Genomic DNA, 15,304 nt, shown 5'->3' on the forward strand with positions numbered 1-15,304 from the left:
ATAGTCTGGGACTGTGTGTTATGGTTTGGGGCTGTGTGTTATAGTCTTGGGCTTTGTGTTATAGTCTGGGGCTGTGTGTTATAGTCTGGGGCTGTGTGTTATAGTCTGGGACTGTGTGTTATGGTTTGGGGCTGTGTGTTATAGTCTTGGGCTTTGTGTTATAGTCTGGGGCTGTGTGTGATTCTGGGACTTAATTCCCAAACTAAAGCAGAGTTAGGAGATCAGAGGCAGAAGCTGCTGGCAGAACTGTCAGAACTATTTCAGTCACACTGCTCACACTGTGTGTGTGTGTGTGTGTCTGTGTCTGTGTGTGTGAGTGTGAGTGGACCTAGTGCAGACAGAAGGCATTCAGGTGGAATAATGGAAGCTCAGTGTGTGAGGGGTCTGCAGGTTACACCAGGAATTCAGGACACTGAAATACTATCCACCTCTCTCTCTCTCTCTCTCTCTCTCTCTCTCTCTCTCTCTCTCGCTCTCCTCTCTCCTCTCTCTCTCTCTCTCTCTCTCTCTCTCTCTCTCTCTCTCTCTCTCTCTCTCTTTCTCTCTCTCTCAATTTTCAATTCAATTCCAAGGGCTTTATTGGCATGGGAATCTTGCCAACGCAAGTGAAATACATAATAAACAAAAGTGATATAAACAATCAGAAATGAGCAGTAAACATTACACTCACAAAAGTCTCAAAAGAAAGAGACATTTCAAATGTCATATTATGGCTATGTACAGTGTTGTAACAATGTGTTGTAATACAAAAGGGAAAATGAATCAACGTAAATATGGTTTGTATTTACACTACCGGTCAAAAGTTATAGAACACCTACTCATTCAAGGTTTTTCTTTATTTTACTATTTTGTACATTGTAGAATAATAGTGAAGACATCACAACTATGAAATAACACATATGGAATCATGTAGTAACCAAAAAAGTGTTAAACAAATAAAAATACATTTTATATTTGAGATTCTCAATGTAGAAATTAGTCAAAATAAAGAAAAATCATTGAATGAGTAGGTGTTCTAAAACTTTTGACCGGTAGTATACAATGTTGTTAGTTCTTCCTTAGTTGCCCTTTTCTTGTGGCAACAGGTCACAAATGTTGCTGCTGTGATGGCACACTGTGGTATTTCACCCTTTTGGGAGTTAATCAAAATTTGATTTGTTTTCAAATTATTTTGGGGTCTGTGTAATCTGAGGGAAATATGAGTCTCTAATATGGTCATACATTGGGCAGGAGGTTAGGAAGTGCAGTTCAGTTTCCACCTCATTTTGTGGGCAGTGTGCACATAGCCTGTCTTCCCTTGAGAGCCAGGTCTGCCTATGCTGGCCTCTCTCAATAGCAAGGCTATGCTCACTGAGTCTGTACATATTCAAAGCTTTCCTTAATTTTGGGTCAGTCACAGTGGCCAGGGATTCTGCCAGTGTGTACTGTGTTTAGGTCCAAATAGCATTCCAGTTTGCTCTGTTTTTTTGTTAATTCTCTCTCTCTCTCCCCTTTCCACACACCTACTGTCGTCACAGGTGATAAAAGACACTTTGATTAATGGTACTCTAATGGTGTCAGTGTCACAGTGAAATATCTCATTTGAAACCTATAGTGATTGTTCCCTATCAAGTTGTATCCAGCCTTACTGCCAGGAGAGATAAAGCCAACCCATCCCTCTGTGTTGATGGCTGTGTGGTTGTTTGGATTCAGAACTGGCATTGGCCAATGAGCATTCCCGCCTCCGTATCCCGACGATGTGTTGCCATGGACTCTGTGGGCAGGTATTGGGTTTGATAGTGAACTGTAGTCTCCTCCACATTAGCTCTTCAACGTAGTAAAACACTCAACAGAGGATTTCAGAAATTGCGTCAAAAAAGTAATTTATACTGAACAAAAATCGAAACGCAGCATGCAACAATTTCTAAGATTTTGCTGAGTTATAGTTCATATAAGGAAATCAATCAATGAAAATAAATTAATTAGACCCTAATCGATGGATTTCACATGACTGGGCAGGGGCGCAGCCATGGGAGGGCATAGGCCCGACCACTTGGGAGCCAGGCCCACTCACTGTAGAGTCAGTTTATCCCCATAAAAGGGCTTTATTACAGACATAAATTCTCCTTAGCAACCCCCCTGACAATCCCGCAGGTGAAGAAACCGGATGTGGAGGTCCTGGGCTGGCGTGGTCTGCGGTTGTGAGGCCAGCTGCCAAATTCTCTAAAATTGCATTGGTTTATGGTAGAGAAATTAACATTAAATTATCTGGAAACAGCTTTGTTGGACATTCCTGCAGTCAGAACATCAATTGCACGCTCCCTCAAAACTTCTGTGGCATTGTGTTGTGTGACAAAACGGCACATTTTAGAGTGGCCTTTTATTGTCCCCAGCAAAAGGTGCACCTGTGTAATGATCATGCTGTTTAATCAGCTTCTTGATATGCCACACCTGTCAGGTGGATGGGTTATCTTGGCAAAGGAGAAATGCTCACTAATAAGGAGTGAAATGAGCTTTTTGTGCTTATGGAACATTTCTGGGATCTTTTATTTCAGCTCATGAAACATGGACCAACACTTTACATGTTGTGTTTATCATTTTGTTCAGTGTATATTACTGTTTGTGTGTGTTCTTGCGTCCGTGTCTGATAACACACAGTCAGAATAATCAATAATCAATCGTCCCTGACCCATGTGTGTACAGTACAGCTGAATGTGGTTACCCCCCTTTGTACCTCTCTGAGTGTTAATATTTCCAGAGAGGGCCGGAGGAGCTCAGGTGAGGGGGGTAAATGGTTACCCTTTTAAATGAGCAAACTCACCGCTCCTGGGAGCCTCCCACACATTCATTCATGCAGCCGTCTCCTCTGCTGTGCTGATATGTGGTGGTGTTTGTCCTTGTCAGGCAGTGTCGGTGGAGCGCTCCCTAAAGTGTCACATATTAGTGTGGTGGGGAGATACACTGGTCACAGATTAACTTCATTAACCACACCTGTGGAACTACAGAGGAGAGGATTATGCCTACAAGGCTCTCTCTCTCCTACACTCTACATATTAAAACAGGAGACGCTGATAACTCATTATTAAGAACCCCTTTCTTTCTTTCTTTCTTTCTTTCTTTGCTTCTCTCTCTCTCTCCCTCTCTTTCTCTCTCAGGAGTCTGATGTGTAGCAGACACCATGCATCAGCTGTTAGGCCTGGTGCTGGGCAAGAGGGACCTGTCCCGGGCTGGAGACCTCTTCTCCCTGGAGGACTCTGAGATAGAGGACTGTCTCTCACAGGCCCTGGAGGAAATCAAGGCTATCTCCTGCTCCCCTGTGAGTACACAAGCACACGCACGCACACACACACACACACACACACACACACACACACACACACACACACACACACACACACACACACACACACGCATGCACCCATACACACGCATCCATGCACACACAAATAGATGACTGTCTCTTTGAATCACTAGAGGTCCAAGCTACCTATTGCTCTCCTGTGAGTTTCCTATGCAAGCACACAAACATGCACACATGCAAAGCCACGTTCAGACACACACACACACACACACACACACACACACACACACACACACACACACACACACACACACACACACACACACGCACGCACGCAGACATGGCATCACCTCACCAAACACACCTGTCATTTCCATGCTGACTGCACACTCCCATTGGGATAGCAGCTTATGGCAGGTGTGTCTCTTGGGACTGTTCCCTGGGATAACAGATATGATACGATTCTCATCACTCCAGGGCCCACATGTCCTCATTTCCCATCCAACACAGTCAGTCTCTCAGTCATCATCAATCTAACCCAACAGCTTATTCAGACACTGTCTAGATGGGGCCATAGTTTGAATGTCTGAACATTTCCACCTCAACATGGAAAAAGTCAAGAGTATTTTTCCTTTGATAATTTGAGTGTCAAGGGAAAGCTAACACCAAAAGGTATGGCAGCCTTGAGGCTTGGGTCTGTATGTTAGATTCCTAAATAGAGTAAAACTCACAGGCGACTAGTGAAGCTCAAACCAAGTTTATTCACCTACTGGGTCTCACAGCTGCATAAGACAAAGACATGTTTACACAAACCCATATATGTATACCTTCCTGCCATGCCGAGTCTCCTCCTTACACATCTGGATAGCCAACACATCTCTGTTGCGAGACAAGATTTTAGCGATGCCTGTTCTTTCTCACTTCATCTGAGATGACCTCGGCCCAAATTCCTCACTCACCCCCAACTCACGGCTGTCCTGTTGACTTGTACCAGATGTTAGCCCTTCTCCTCACCGTAGGATACCTGATGTGTAACAATAACATGTTCTGACAGAATGTGAACTTCCTGCATCCCCCTCTCTCACTCAGTAGATTTCCATACCCTCGGTTCTAATATTATAACATGAACGAGGATATTTCATATTTCAAGTTTAGAAGTTAGTACCCAACATGTGTTAGATAGCTTTCAGGTTGACTGCATTTGAAACTATATTAAAAACAAGCATGCTCTTTCCTCATTGTTCCTTGATCATGTTTGGCTGATCTGTACTTGTCTCCCCTCGGATTTGCTGACTGCAGGACTACCTGACCAATGACAATGACCAGGCTGTGGTGGAGATCTGCATCACGCGTATCACCACAGCAATCAGGGAGACACGGTCCATCGAGCGCCATGGGGGGGCACTGGTGGGTCTGTGGGAGTCCTGTCTGGAACACAACCTCACCCCCCAGGGTAAAGACGAAGACACACCCCATGCCAAGATAGCCTCTGACATCACCAGCTGTATTCTGCAGGTACACTACACCACACACACACACACACACACACACACACACACACACACACACACACACACACACACACACACACACACACACACACACACACACACACACACACACACACACACACACAGAATACCCCTGTATCAAGATCGGACAGGTCTGGGCACACATGCATCCAAATATATCCAGGGATCCTGAGTGGCGCAGAGGTCTAAGGCACTGCATCACAGTGCTTGAGGTGTAACTACATTTTCCCAGGCTGTGTCACCAGCTAAACCTGAAATGCTTTTTCAACCGCCTTGAAGGAGTTCCCACATATGCTGAGCACTTGTTTGCTGCTTTTCCTTCACACTGCGGTGCAGCTCATCCCAAACCAGCTCATTTGGGTTGAGGTTGGGTGATTGTGGAGGCCAGGTCATCTGATGCAGCACTCCATCACTCTTCTTGTTGGTCAAATAGCCCTTACACATCCAGGAGGTGAGTTGGGTCATTGTCCTGTTGAAAAACAAATGATGTCCCACTAAGCGCGAACCAGATGGGATGGCGTATCGCTGCAGAATGCTGTAGTAGCCATGCTGGTTAAGTGTGCCAATATGCCATCCCACAGGGTTTGTGCTTAGTGGGACTATGATTTGTTTTTCAACAGGACAATGACCCAACACACCTCCAGGCTGTGTAAGTGCTATTTGACCAAGAAGGAGAGTGATGGAGTGCTGCATCAGATCATTTGGCCTCCACAATCACCCAACCTCAACCCAATTGAGATGATTTGGGGTGAGTTGGACTGCAGAGTGAAGGAAAAGCAACCAACATGTCATGTTGTGTCTTGTTTCTGTCCTTTCCTTTCACCCTGTCTCCCTCTGCTGGTCGTACTAGGTTACCGTTTCTGTCCCTCTTTCCCCCAGCTGTTCCTTGTCTTCTCTGACTACCTCATTCACCCCTTTTCCCACCTGTTCCCTTTTTCCCTCTGATTAGGTCCCTATATCTCTCTCTGTTTCTGCTCCTGTCTTTGTCGGATTCTTGTTTGTGTGTCTCATGCCTGAACCAGACTATCATCGTGTTTGCTGCAACCTTGTCCTGTCCTGTCGGAATCTACCTGTCCATCTGAGCCCACGTGTGTTCATCATTAAAGAAACTCTGTTTGTTAATTCGCTTTTGGGTCCTCATTCACGCACCTGACAGAAGAATCCGACCAAGAATGGACCCAGCGACTTCGGATCCTCTCCACTCAGCCGTCGAGATCCAGGGAGCGATGCTAGGCAGACACGAGCAGGAATTGTCTGCTGCTCGACATGCCGTTGAGACCCTGGCCACCCAAGTCTCCAACCTCACAGAACAGGTTCACCATCTCCGCCTCGATCCACCGGCCACTTCCAGGGCTTTCGAATCTCCGGAGCCCAGAATCAATAACCCGCCGTGTTACTCTGGGGAGCCCACTGAATGCCGCTCGTTCCTCACCCAGTGTGATATTGTGTTTTCTCTCCAGCCCAACACTTACGCCAGGAGCACTGCTCGTGTCGCCTACGTCATATCTCTCCTTACTGGACGGGCTCGTGAGTGGGGCACGGCAATCTGGGAGGCAAGGGCTGAGTGTACTAACCAGTATCAGGACTTTAAGGAGGAGATGATACGGGTTTTTGATCGATCTGTTTTTGGGGAGGAGGCTTCCAGGGCCCTGTCTTCCCTATGTCAAGGTAATCGATCCATAACAGACTACTCTATTGAGTTTCGCACTCTTGCTGCCTCCAGTGGCTGGAACGAGCCGGCTTTGCTCGCTCGTTTTCTGGAGGGTCTCCGCGCAGAGGTAAAGGATGAGATTCTCTCCCGGGAGGTTCCTTCCAGCGTGGATTCCTTGATTGAACTCGCTATTCGCATTGAGCGACGGGTTGATCTTCGTCACCGAGCTCGTGGAAAGGAGCTCGCGTTCTCCGTTGCCCCCCTCTCCGCATCACTACCATCTTCCTCTGCCGGCTCGGGAGCTGAGCCTATGCAGCTGGGAGGTATCCGCATCTCGACTAAGGAGAGGGAACGGAGAATCACCAACCGCCTCTGTCTCTATTGCGGTTCTGCTGGTCATTTTGTCACTTCATGTCCAGTAAAAGCCAGAGCTCATCAGTAAGCGGAGGGCTACTGGTGAGCGCTACTACTCCTGTCTCTCCTTCAAGATCCTGCACTACCTTGTCGGTTCGTCAGCTTCCTGCAGTGCCTTAATAGACTCTGGGGCGGAGGGCTGTTTTATGGACGAGACCTGGGCTCGGGAACATGACATTCCTCTCAGACAGTTAAGGGAGCCCACGGCCTTGTTCGCCCTGGATGGTAGTCCTCTCCCCAGGATTCAGCGTGAGACGCTACCTTTAACCCTCACTGTTTCTGGTAATCATAGCGAAACCATTTCTTTTTAAATTTTTCGTTCACCTTTTACACCTGTTGTTTTGGGCCATCCCTGGCTAGTTTGTCATAATCCTTCCATTAATTGGTCTAGTAATTCTATCCTCTCCTGGAACGTCTCTTGTCATGTGAAATGTTTAATGTCTGCTATCCCTCCTGTTTCCTCTGTCTCTTCTTCACAGGAGGAGCCTGGTGATTTGACAGGGGTGCCGGAGGAATATCACGATCTGCGCACGGTGTTCAGTCGGTCCAGGGCCACCTCTCTTCCTCCACACCGGTCGTATGATTGTAGTATTGATCTCCTTCCGGGAACCACTCCCCCCCGGGGTAGACTATACTCTCTGTCGGCTCCCGAACGTAAGGCTCTCGAAGATTATTTGTCTGTAGCTCTTGACGCCGGTACCATAGTCCCCTCCTCCTCTCCCGCCGGAGCGGGGTTTTTTTTTGTCAAGAAGAAGGACGGGTCTCTGCGCCCCTGCATAGATTATCGAGGGCTGAATGACATAACAGTGAAGAATCGTTATCCGCTTCCTCTTATGTCTTCAGCCTTCGAGATCCTGCAGGGAGCCAGGTTTTTCACTAAGTTGGACCTTCGTAACGCTTACCATCTCGTGCGCATCAGGGAGGGGGACGAGTGGAAGACGGCGTTTAACACTCCGTTAGGGCACTTTGAATACCGGGTTCTTCCTTTCGGCCTCGCTAACGCTCCAGCTGTCTTTCAGGCATTAGTCAATGATGTCCTGAGAGACATGCTGAACATCTTTGTTTTCGTTTACCTTGACGATATCCTGATTTTTTCACCGTCACTCCAGATTCATGTTCAGCACGTTCGACGTGTCCTCCAGCGCCTTTTAGAGAATTGTCTTTTTGTGAAGGCTGAGAAGTGCACTTTTCATGCCTCCTCCGTCACATTTCTCGGTTCTGTTATTTCCGCTGAAGGCATTAAGATGGATCCCGCTAAGGTCCAAGCTGTCATTGATTGGCCCGTCCCTAAGTCACGCGTCGAGCTGCAGCGCTTTCTCGGCTTCGCGAACTTCTATCGTCGTTTCATCCGTAATTTCGGTCAGGTGGCAGCTCCTCTCACAGCCCTTACTTCTGTCAAGACGTGCTTTAAGTGGTCCGTTTCCGCCCAGGGAGCTTTTGATCTCCTCAAGAATCGTTTTACATCCGCTCCTATCCTTGTTACACCTGACGTCTCTAGACAGTTCGTTGTCGAGGTTGACGCGTCAGAGGTGGGCGTGGGAGCCATTCTTTCTCAGCGCTCCCTCTCTGACGACAAGGTCCACCCATGCGCGTATTTTTCTCATCGCCTGTCGCCGTCGGAACGTAACTATGATGTGGGAAACCGCGAACTGCTCGCCATCCGGTTAGCCCTAGGCGAATGGCGACAGTGGTTGGAGGGGGCGACCGTTCCTTTTGTCGTTTGGACTGACCATAGGAACCTTGAGTACATCCGTTCTGGATGAATGCGCGTCAGGCGCGTTGGGCGCTGTTTTTCGCTCGTTTCGAGTTCGTGATTTCTTATCGTCCGGGCTCTAAGAACACCAAGCCTGATGCTTTATCTCGTCTCTTCAGTTCTTCAGTAGCCTCCACTGACCCCGAGGGGATTCTCCCTGAGGGGCGTGTTGTCGGGTTGACTGTCTGGGAATTGAGAGGCAGGTAAAGCAAGCGCTCACTCACACTCCGTCGCCGCGCGCTTGTCCTAGGAACCTTCTTTTCGTTCCCGTTCCTACTCGTCTGGCCGTTCTTCAGTGGGCTCACTCTGCCAAGTTAGCCGGCCACCCTGGCGTTCGGGGTACGCTTGCTTCCATTCGCCAGCGTTTTTGGTGGCCCACCCGGGAGCATGACACGCGTCGTTTCGTGGCTGCTTGTTCGGTCTGCGCGCAGACTAAGTCCGGTAACTCCCCTCCTGCCGGCCGTCTCAGGCCGCTTCCCATTCCCTCTCGACCGTGGTCTCACATCGCCTTAGATTTTGTCACCGGACTGCCTTCGTCAGCGGGGAAGACTGTTATTCTTACGGTTGTCGATAGGTTCTCTAAGGCGGCTCATTTCATTCCCCTTGCTAAGCTTCCTTCTGCTAAAGAGACGGCACAAATCATCATCGAGAATGTTTTCAGAATTCATGGCCTTCCGTCAGACGTCGTTTCGGACAGAGGTCCGCAATTCACGTCTCAATTTTGGAGGGAGTTTTGCCGTTTGATTGGGGCTTCCGTCAGTCTCTCTTCCGGCTTTCACCCCCAGTCTAACGGTCAAGCAGAACGGGCCAATCAGACTATTGGTCGCATCTTACGCAGTCTTTCTTTTCGCAACCCTGCGTCTTGGTCAGAACAGCTCCCCTGGGCAGAATACGCCCACAACTCGAGTCCTAGATATTGTCGCGGTCAGAGAGTTTGGCTCTCCACTCAGAACCTTCCCCTTAAGACGGCTTCTCGCAAGTTGACCCCGCGGTTCATTGGTCCGTTCCGTATTTCTCGGGTCATTAATCCTGTCGCAGTTCGACTTCTTCTTCCGCGATACCTTCGTCGCGTCCACCCGGTCTTCCATGTCTCCTGTATTAAGCCCGTTCTTCGCGCCCCCGCTCGTCTTCCCCCCCCCCCCCCCCATCCTTGTCGAGGGCGCACCCATCTACAGGGTCCGTAGGATTTTGGACATGCGTCCTCGGGGCCGTGGTCACCAGTACCTCGTAGATTGGGAGGGGTACGGTCCTGAGGAGAGGAGTTGGGTTCCCTCTCGGGACGTGCTGGACCGTGCGCTGATCGAGGATTTCCTCCGTTGCCGCCAGGTTTCCTCCTCGAGTGCGCCAGGAGGCGCTCGGTGAGTGGGGGGGTACTGTCATGTTGTGTCTTGTTTCTGTCCTTTCCTTTCACCCTGTCTCCCTCTGCTGGTCGTACTAGGTTACCGTTTCTGTCCCTCTTTCCCCCAGCTGTTCCTTGTCTTCTCTGACTACCTCATTCACCCCTTTTCCCACCTGTTCCCTTTTTCCCTCTGATTAGGTCCCTATATCTCTCTCTGTTTCTGCTCCTGTCTTTGTCGGATTCTTGTTTGTGTGTCTCATGCCTGAACCAGACTATCATCGTGTTTGCTGCAACCTTGTCCTGTCCTGTCGGAATCTACCTGTCCATCTGAGCCCACGTGTGTTCATCATTAAAGAAACTATGTTTGTTAATTCGCTTTTGGGTCCTCATTCACGCACCTGACACAACAAGTGCTCAGCACATGTAGGAACTCCTTCAAGACTTTTGGAAAAGCATTCCAGGTGAAGCTGGTTGAGAGAATGCCAAGCGTGTGCAAAGCTGTCATCAAGGCAAAGGGTGACTACTTTGAAGAATCTAAAATATAAGAATATTTAACACTAATTTTGGTTAATACATCTGTTATTTCATAGTTTTTATGTCTTCACTATTATTCTACAATGTAGACAACAGTCAAAATAAAGAAAAACCCTTGAAATTAGTAGGTGTGTCCAAACCTTTGACTGGTTCTGTAAAGTGTGTATCCTCACATTCCTGAGACATAACCTGTATCGGCACACCTGCCTTCACATACCTGTACATGTCACATGATTTACAACACAGCAGCTATAGGCTACAGACACACAGGCAGCATACATAACATCACACCTACCTGCTCATCTGTACATGTACATGCCTACGTACAGTACAATCGCATACTGTGCATGTCCAGGTATGTGTTATCATGGTGGTAGGGACACTTCCAGGTATGTGTTATCATGGTGGTAGGGACACTTCCAGGTATGTGTTATCATGGCGGTAGGGACACTTCCAGGTATGTGTTATCATGGCGGTAGGGACACTTCCAGGTATGTGTTATCATGGTGGTAGGGACACTTCCAGGTATGTGTTATCATGGCGGTAGGGACACATCCAGGTATGTGTTATCATGGCGGTAGGGACACTTCCAGGTATGTGTTATTGTGGCGGTAGGGACACTTCCAGGTATGTGTTATCATGGCGGTAGGGACACTTCCAGGTATGTGTTATCATGGCAGTAGGGACACTTCCAGGTATGTGTTATTGTGGTGGTAGGGACACTTCCAGGTATGTGTTATCATGGTGGTAGGGACACTTCCACATATGTGTTATCATGGCGGTAGGGACACTTCCAGGTATGTGTTATCATGGTGGTAGGGACACTTCCAGGTATGTGTTATCATGGTGTTAGGGACACTTCCAGGTATGTGTTATCATGGCGGTAGGGACATGTCCAGGTATGTGTTATCATGGCGGTAGGGACACTTCCAGGTATGTGTTATCATGGCGGTAGGGACACTTCCAGGTATGTGTTATCATGGCGGTAGGGACACTTCCAGGTATGTGTTATCATGGTGGTAGGGACACTTCCACGTATGTGTTATCATGGCGGTAGGGACACTTCCAGGTATGTGTTATCATGGCGGTAGGGACACTTCCAGGTATGTGTTATCATGGTGGTAGGGACACTTCCAGGTATGTGTTATCATGGTGTTAGGGACACTTCCAGGTATGTGTTATCATGGTGTTAGGGACACTTCCAGGTATGTGTTATCATGGTGTTAGGGACACTTCCAGGTATGTGTTATCATGGTGGTAGGGACACTTCCAGGTATGTGTTATCATGGTGGTAGGGACACTTCCAGGTATGTGTTATCATGGTGGTAGGGACACTTCCAGGTATGTGTTATCATGGCAGTAGGGACATGTCCAGGTATGTGTTATGAGTTCGGTAGGGACGTTCTTGTGGTGCACAGTAGTGGTCGACCGATTAATCGGAATGGCTGATTAATTAGGGACGATTTCAAGTTTTCATAACAATAGGTGATCGTCATTTTTGACACCATGGTTGATTACATGGCCGATTACATTGCACTCCACGAGGAGACTGCGTGGCAGGCTGACTACCTATTACGCGAGTGCAGCAAGAAGCCAAGTTAAGTTGCTAGCTAGCATTAAACATATCTTATAATTAACAATCAATCTTAACATAATCACTCGTTAACTACACATGGTTTATGTTATTACTAGTTTATCTAGCTTGTCCTGCGTTGCATATAATTGATGAGGTGCCTGTTAATTTCTCATCGAATCACAGCCTACTTCGCCAAACGGGTGATGATTTAACAAGCTCCTTGTCTGGTTAGTCTTCATTAGTGAGCTCCATGTCTGGTTAGTCTTCATTAGTGAGCACCTTGTCTGGTTAGTCTTCATCAGTGAGCTCCTTGTCTGGTTAGTCTTCATTAGTGAGCTCCATGTCTGGTTAGTCTTCATTAGTGAGCTCCATGTCTGGTTAGTCTTCATTAGTGAGCACCTTGTCTGGTTAGTCTTCATTAGTGAGCTCCATGTCTGGTTAGTCTTCATTAGTTAGCTCCTTGTCTGGTTAGTCTTCATTAGTGAGCTCCATGTCTGTTTAGTCTTCATTAGTGAGCACCTTGTCTGGTTAGTCTTCATTAGTGAGCTCCTTGTCTGGTTAGTCTTCATTAGTGAGCACCTTATATGGTTAGTCTTCCTTAGTGAGCTTCTTGTCTGTTCTGGAGTTTGAGTCTGATGGCTGAACTCCTCTGAGTCTCTGGATGAGCTCCTTTAATCTGAGAGCAGCCTGATATTACAGTGACTCACTCTAATAGGACTGTGCATGGCTGTGCGTCTGTGTGTGTGTGTGTGTGTGTGTGTGAGTGTGTGTGTGTGTTGGTTCCTCATATCAACAGAGAGAGGACGGTGCTGTTGTTTTTAGTAAGACTCTTGGACGTGCAGTGAGACAGCCTTGCCTGCACTGCCACCTGTTGGAAGTACAGAAGTATGACACTTTTCTAGCCATAAATATGAGGTGAGCATTAATCCCTTATAACAACACTGTACTGTAGCTCATCAGCTCTAATGGTAATACACCATGTGTTTTATAGTATAGTTGTTTTCTGATAGAATATAATATAGTTGTTTGGGTATGTTTCAGTGTTTGTCTTATGGCGATAGAAGATAGTAGCTCAGTGGTCACCAAATCGGGTTTTGGTCGCCTTCAGACCATAGGACTCATGCATTGACTCACACAACTGATTTTAAAAAGTCTGGATACAATGTAGTTCTTCAGGAGAAAAGTTGGACAGTACTTTTGCCTATTTCTAGCCCTTCTAAATGTTCCCAAACCATCCCCTTGGGGGCGCTAGTGGATGTTAAGTTAGGCCCTGGGACACCACTGTCTACATGCAGAGAAACATACACTCTCCCCTTGAGCTCAGAAATGAGTCTTTATGTAAAGAGAGCCATCTGTTTATCCTCCGTTCTGTTCTGATCTATTCTGTTCTATTCTATTATGTTCCCTTAAATTGTCCATGTGCATCACTGTAGGCCCTAAATAGGATGGACACACACACACACACACACACACATACACACACACACACACACACACACACACTTTGAGATCTGTGATGTAACTGGTGAGAACGTCTATGGTCTACTCTAGTCCATTATTCAGATCAGCACATTCTGATCTGTTATTGTTACTCAGATACCGTGGTTCTAATGTCCCAATTGATTGGAGTGTGATACCTACATGCCGACACTGTGGCATGGTATAAACCAGAGCTGTTATAAAAGGGACCCGGGGCCACATTATATAATTGGGTACATGAGTGAATATACACTGAGTATATCAAACATTAGGAACACCTTCCTAAAATTTAGTTGCACCCCCCCCCCCACCCCTTTTGCCATCAGAACAGCCTCAATTTGTCTGGGCCTCAATTCTCTCTCTCTCTATCTCTCTCTCTCTCTCTCTCTCTCTCTCTCTCTCTCTCTCTCTCTCTCTCTCTCTCTCTCACACACATACACACACAATCTCTGTCTCTCTCACACAATCTCTGTCTTTGTCTCTCTTCTCCCTGTCTCTCTCTCCTACAGAACTACAGTCGTCCCCCAGTGATGGCTCTAGCAGTGCCGGTGGCAGTGAGGTTTCTGCAGAGAGGCAACAGAGAGCTCAGTAGAAACATGTCCAGTTATCTCTCTCTGGCTGCCATGGCTAAGGCTGAACTACTGGCAGAACACACAGAGGCTATCACCTGCAGCGTGCTGGGAGGTAGGACACACACACACGGACACATACACACACACACACTCGCACACTTGCACACACACGCACACAAACACAGAGGCTAATACCTGCATCGTGCTGGGAGGGAGGACACGCACACACAGACACATACACACACGTCCGTGCACACGCACGCACACGCACGCACGCACGCACACACACACACACACACACACACACACACACACACACACTCGCACACTTGCACACACACACACACACACAGAGCCTATTACCTGCATCGTCATGCTGATTGAATTCGAATAACAGACTGGAAGCTTCAAAAGGAGGGTGGTGCTTGGAATCATTGTTCTTCCTCTGTCAACCATGGTTACCTGCAAGGAAACACGTGCCATCATTGCTTTGCACAAAAAGGGCTTAGCAGGCAGGGATATTGCCGACTGCTGAGGACTAGGGTAAAGTAATTTTCTCTGATGAATCTCCTTTCCGATTGTTTGGGGCATCCGGAAAAAAGCTTGTCCGGAGAAGACAAGGTGAGCACTACCATCAGTCTTGTGTCATGCCGACAGTAAAGCATCCTGAGACCATTCATGTGTGGGGTTGCTTCTCAGCCAAGGGAGTGGGCTCACTCACAATTTTGCCTAAGAACACAGCCATGAATAAAGAATGTACCAACTAGAGGCCGACCGATTATGACTTTTCAACGCCGATACTGATACCGATTATTGGAGGACCAAAACAAAAGCCGATACCGATTAATCGGACGATTTTTTAAATGTATTTGTAATAATGATAATTACAACAATACTGAATGAACACTTATTTTAACTTAATATAATACATCAATACAAATCAAGTTAGCCTCAAATAAATAATGAAACATGTTCAATTTGGAAGAAGAAAGTAAAAGTGCAATATGTGCCATGTAAAAAAGCTAACGTTTTAGTTCCTTGCTCAGAACATGAGAACATATGAAAGCTGGTGGTTCCTTTTAACATGAGACTTCAATACTCCAAGGTAAGAGGTTTTAGGTTGTAGTTAACATAGTATTTATAGCACTATTTCTCTCTATACCATTTGTATTCC

The 15,304-nt window shown here is 47.2% G+C and overlaps 1 protein-coding gene across 1 annotated transcript in view; it reads left to right on the forward strand.

Annotated features, from left to right (window-relative positions):
• The window catches only part of LOC110507223 (ventricular zone-expressed PH domain-containing protein), a 170,117-nt gene that overhangs the window by 22,255 nt on the left and 132,558 nt on the right, over window positions 1-15,304 (forward strand). The window contains 3 exon segments of the mRNA XM_090223997.1: window positions 3,135-3,295; window positions 4,580-4,795; window positions 14,068-14,242. Coding sequence (XP_090080123.1) covers window positions 3,158-3,295; window positions 4,580-4,795; window positions 14,068-14,242 — 529 coding nt within the window. The 5' untranslated portion in view covers window positions 3,135-3,157.

This window comes from Oncorhynchus mykiss, chromosome 27, assembly GCF_057628025.1.
Source record: "Oncorhynchus mykiss isolate SJ-2025 chromosome 27, ASM5762802v1, whole genome shotgun sequence".
NCBI lineage: Eukaryota > Metazoa > Chordata > Actinopteri > Salmoniformes > Salmonidae > Oncorhynchus > Oncorhynchus mykiss.